Source organism: Cucumis melo, chromosome 6 (assembly GCF_025177605.1).
Source record: "Cucumis melo cultivar AY chromosome 6, USDA_Cmelo_AY_1.0, whole genome shotgun sequence".
NCBI classification, from domain to species: Eukaryota; Viridiplantae; Streptophyta; class Magnoliopsida; order Cucurbitales; family Cucurbitaceae; genus Cucumis; species Cucumis melo.
In genome coordinates this window covers 34,559,510-34,564,893 of record NC_066862.1, presented here as the reverse complement: position 1 = coordinate 34,564,893, position 5,384 = coordinate 34,559,510, and the positions used below count along the sequence as shown (strand labels likewise).

Here is a 5,384-nt window from a genome sequence, read left to right as displayed (position 1 = left end):
TTTTTAAACTCTCGGAGAACTCAACCAATTTCTCTTTCCAAAACCTTTTACTTGATATATGTTAAATTCCAATACAAGCCAATTAAATAGAAAAAGTTTTGACTCAAGAAAACAATGATAATTTACTATGATATGTGAAGTTAAAAGTAAAAGTAGGTTGAAATTAAATATATATACATAAAACGTTAAATATAAAAAAGAAAAGAAAAAAAGAAAAAAGAAAGCATTGAAAAGAAAAAAAAAAAAAAAAAAAAAAAAGAAAGATGAAAGAGTGATAATAAAGGAAGAATTTAAGAAATTGAAATCCAAAATGAGCTTTCCTCATGAGTCTAATCAACCCTCCCTGAAAAATGTCAACCACATTTCTTTTTCTTTTCTTTTTATCCTTTTTCTTCCTAAACTCAACCTGAAAGTGAGAGAGAAAATACAAATTAAATAAATAAAATCAGTTTTTTATATTTTAATTTACAATATAAATAGCGATATGCCGCGAAGCGTTTTCAATCGTTTTATTGTACATAGAAACTCCAAAAAACAAAAACCCCCAGATCCCAAAAAAAAAAGGATTAATCGAAACCTGATTTTATTGATTGGTTCAACACAACTACAATCATCAAACTAAACTGGGTTTCAGATTGATATTAAATTAATTGTAGTCTCAGCCATGGCGGAGGAGTTTCAGAGCACTGGAAACTGGTGGGAAGCGGCTTCTAGAATATCCCCTTCTTCCTCCTCCATCACCACCTTTGTCGACCACTCCGACTCCGCCGCCGCCGCCTCCGATCCCAATTTGCACATCATGGGTTTAGGCCTCGATTGGAACCAACCCCTCTTGTAAGTTCTTTTTTTTCCCTAATTTTTCTTTTTGCGGCGGCGGAGGCACAGAGAAATGAATGAACGAATGATTTTTTCTTGTTTTTTGAACAGTAGAGGTGGCGGAGAGAAGGCGGCGGAGGGAAGTTTCCGGTCGATGCTACAACCGGATAATATGAATTTAAATATGGAAGAAACAGGGCAGCAACAGCAACAGCAACAGCAAGAACAGCAACAGCAACAGATTCAATGGATGAGATCGGAGAAGCTATATTCAGGGGAATCTCCGGCGACGGAATTCAAACCAATAAACAGAGGATTTTCGTTAGATCATCATCATCATCATCATCATCATCATCAACATCAAGCTCAACCCCAGTTCAGTAGTCCTTCTCACTACAGCTCCGGCGACAGTGCCGTTACCAGTTATCCAATCGACACCAACGCGAATTTGTACGGAAATTCCGCAACATTATTACAAGGCTTATTAGCTGCCGGCGGCGAACAACAACAACAGCCACAACAACAAATCTCAATGGGTATGAACTTCCCTTACAATTCCCATTTCGGAATGAACTCGGGGGAGTTAATGACAGGAGGAGCGTCATGGTCGCCGTCTAAAGTGCCTCAGTATTTAAGAAACTCGCCGCCGAAAGCGGCAGCGGGAGGAAATCCACATAGTCAGTTACAATTTTCGAATAATACGGCGTTTTGGAACGCGTCGGATATGAAAGAGGTTAGGCCGAGTTATTTTGCGCCGTCGTATAACCCCGCGGCGGGTTTTACCGAGAAATCAAAGGTATTAAATTTAAAAAAAGAAAAATGGGGTTATGATGATTAGGGTTTTTGGATTAGGAAAATGATTGTAGGAAAAAAAAGTATAGAAAGTAATGAGTTTGTTATTAAAATGAAAAACAGAATATATCGGAAGTGGGTGATTCGGTAACAACGAAAAAAAGTGGAAATGATAATAATCAGCAATCAGCCGCTGCCAAAAGGCCCAGAAATGAAACGCCTTCACCATTGCCAGCTTTTAAGGTTTTCTTTCTTTTCTATTTTTAAAATTTTAAATAATTACCCTCTTGTAATGTAATTCCATAAAATAAATTAATTAAAAATTTTGAATTATGGAAGTATTTTTTGGGTTGGAATTTGCAGGTGAGGAAAGAGAAGATGGGGGACAGAATCACTGCGCTCCAACAACTGGTTTCACCTTTCGGAAAGGTATTTCATTTTTTCCTCTTCTATTTTTATACCTATTTTTCTCTCCACCTTCTTCCTTCTCGATCTTTTCTTTTCTTTTCTTTTCTTTTCTTTTCTTTTCTTTTCTTTTTTTCATCCTTCCTTTTTTCTTTTCAACTTATTTCTATACTTTTTATCCATTCTTTTTCTTTTTTCTTTCAAATATTTCATCACAAGTTATTTGATAAACTTTTAATGTATATATAGTTATAACAACTTTACTCGTATGGTTTTCTTATCATCCAATTCTTTTTCTTCTTTCAAATCTAACTCAAATTTTATAAACTTCCATTTTTAAAATTTTATTCTATTTCATATTTTTTTAAAAATGGTTGAAAATAAAAATCAGTTTTTAAAACTATTTTCTTATTTGATGTTTGAAAATGTTGATAGAATGTAGATAACAAAAAGAATTTTAGAGGTGAAAAGTGTCCATTTGATAATAATCATTTTTTTATATATATATAAAAAAAAGACTTTTTTCTCTTAATTTCTTACCAATAATAATTATTATTAATTTTCATAATTTGTATATTTCTTAACCAAAAGAATTTGAACGGCTAAACAAATTCCAAAAAACAAACACAAGGTTTTAAAATTACTTTTCTTTCTTTCTTTTTTTTCGAAATTTTAACTTGATTTTTTATAGTTAACAAATCAATAAATTTAGATTTTAAGAAACAAAAAGTTATCAAAATTATGAGGCTTGATGCATATTTATTCATTTTACACTAATATTATAAAGAATTAAGCCAAATTTTGCAAAAATAAAAAAAATAATTTTCGAAAAGCATTTTTTTTTTTAAGAATTTGATTAAAGATTCAAGTTGTCTTGAAAAATGAGACTTTGTTTTTTTTTTCTTTTTTCTTTTTAAGTACAAAAGAAACAAGAGAGTTATAGTAGGTAATTTAGGAGACAATTATCACAAATTTCATAAAAACAAAATTGATACCAAACTAGGCAAAAAAAAATTAATTTCTAAAATTCAGTATAGAAAACTAAAGTATGTTAATAAAGAATTGAAGTGAATTTTAAAGAATCTAAGGAGAAAAGCATAATTGCACTAAAAGAACAATGATAATTAGGATTAAGATGAGTATTTAATAAATATTGAACGAAAACATATTTCTAAAAGTTAAAAAAATATTAAATAAAGAAAAGATGAAATGACAAATTTTGAAATTCCATTGAATTTAGGGCATATTTGAACTAACTTTTAATTTAATACTTAAAAAACACTTTATTCAATCCAAATATTTGTTCTTCAATAATTAACATAAAGTTTGTTCATTTATCTTTTGCGTAGGCCTTACCTGAACATATGGCTTTTCTTAGATTTCTAAACAAATTTAAACTTATCTAAGTTTATATAATAAAAGATTAACTAATAAGATGGACCACGATAATTATATCAATAAAAAGAAAAAAAAAAAGTTAAAGAATTAAGACAGAATATTTGGAAATGTAGGAAATTAAACTGAGTAATTTTTTGAATTTGTTTATTATTATTATGAAAGAAATATAATCAAGATTTTATAATTATATATTGAAAGTTTGTGATTTATTGTCAGACTGATACAGCTTCAGTGCTTTCTGAAGCAATTGAATACATAAAGTTTCTCCATGAACAAGTCAGTGTAAGTGCTTATCTATTATCAAATTTTAATCAATACTCTTCAAAATAAATTGTAAATAGTAAACATTAATTTTAATGCTATTTTTTTAAAAAAAAATGTTTTTTGAAATTTTAGGTTTTGAGCACTCCATATTTGAAGAGTGGAGCTGTAGTACAGCAACAACATCAGCAGCAGGTAAAGTATTATTCTATTTTCAAGATTCTATATTTCATTACTTAATCACTATATATTATTAATTAATTACCTTCTCCAATAATTTAAGTGATTAACATTATATAGTTAAGGGTTTTTTTTCTCTCTTTTTTACAGTACTATACTATATATTTTAGGTTTAATTTTAATTTTTCGGTAACATTTTATGCTCATCTGTTTTGGTCATTAGGTTCTTATGATTACCATTTTTTGTACAAGAGAATGAGTTTTAAAAGAAACAATAATACTCTGAAAGTGGTTTTAAAGCATATATTTAAAATAAATCAATGATGAAAAGCTGCTTTTCTTCTTCTTCTTCTTCTTCTTCTTCTTCTTCTTCTTTTTGTTGTATATATAAAAACAAAAATGGAAATTAATTTTTGTAGAGAAATGAGAAATCAATTAAAGAAGGAGAAGGAGGAAAGCAAGATCTAAGAAGCAGAGGGCTTTGTTTAGTTCCAGTTTCAAGTACATTTCCGGTCACTCACGAAACCACAGTTGATTTTTGGACTCCAACCTTCGGTGGAACCTTCAGATAAATATATATATATATATATATATATATATATATCTATATCTATATATCCCCATTATTATTCTTATTATATAGTTATATTATAATATATAGTTTTTTCAATATATATATACACATTATGTGTGGAACTAGTACATATCTTATCAATACCCTAGAAACTTAATTGGGGGATGATAAGATCAGTGGTGGAATTCAAAAAAAAAAAAAAGAAAAAAAAAAACCTCCACATTACTGTACTAGTTTTAAGTTTTTTCAACACAACAATATTGGATGAGACATTCAAGAAATTTAGAAAAAGAGAAAAAGACCACTGTGCCCCTCCCATGGAAACTTCCCTCCCCCTCTAGGCCCATTATTTGGGATTTTTTTTTTTTTTTTTTTTAATTGGGAACTCAATTCAAAATAATCATATGATTTAGAAAAGGAACGATGTATGTTAGGAATGAGGAAAGAGCTACAAGGTACTAACATGATATCTCAGTTTTATTTTTATTATTATTATTATTATTATTATTTAAATTCTGGAAGTCATTTTGTTTTATTTTTTATTTTTTCTTATCTGTCATTTATTTAAGTATTTCATTCTTAAATAATATGATAATATATTTTTTCAATATAGAGCTGTCAGTGGGTTTAAACATAAGAAAGTGAATGACAATTATTTATTAGGGAAAAAAGTGAAATAAAATTAAAAAAGAGAAAAGGGTGAAGGAATATTTGAGATTTCATTGAGAATTAGAGAGGGAGAGAGAGAGAGAGAGAGGAGGTGGGGATTGGGGGAATTGATTTGACATCTCACTTTTTATTTATTTATTACTATTTATTTATTTGGAATATGTTAGTGGAAGTCAGAACATGGCCCACAGCTTCCTCCATTTTCCATTCAACTCATTTTATCATTATCATTATATTTCTTTTTCTTTTATTCTTTTTAACTAAAATTTAAAAATATTTTAGCAATAAT

General features: G+C 28.9%; 1 protein-coding gene across 2 annotated transcripts; it reads left to right on the top strand.

The window, feature by feature from the left end:
- Nucleotides 1-454: 454 nt before the first annotated feature.
- LOC103493431 (transcription factor bHLH123-like) lies at nt 455-4,910 on the top strand. 2 transcript variants are annotated; one of them, XM_051085713.1, is made up of 7 exons: nt 455-834; nt 928-1,612; nt 1,732-1,851; nt 1,972-2,037; nt 3,628-3,693; nt 3,808-3,867; nt 4,272-4,910. In XM_051085713.1, the coding sequence occupies exons 1-7, from the start codon at nt 665-667 to the stop codon at nt 4,422-4,424; spliced, it is 1,320 nt and encodes a 439-aa protein (XP_050941670.1). In that variant the 5' UTR covers nt 455-664; the 3' UTR covers nt 4,425-4,910. The 2 variants fall into 2 exon arrangements, with proteins under 2 accessions (XP_050941670.1, XP_050941671.1); XM_051085714.1 differs by having other exon boundaries at nt 500-834; nt 931-1,612.
- The last annotated feature ends 474 nt before the right edge of the window (nt 4,911-5,384 follow it).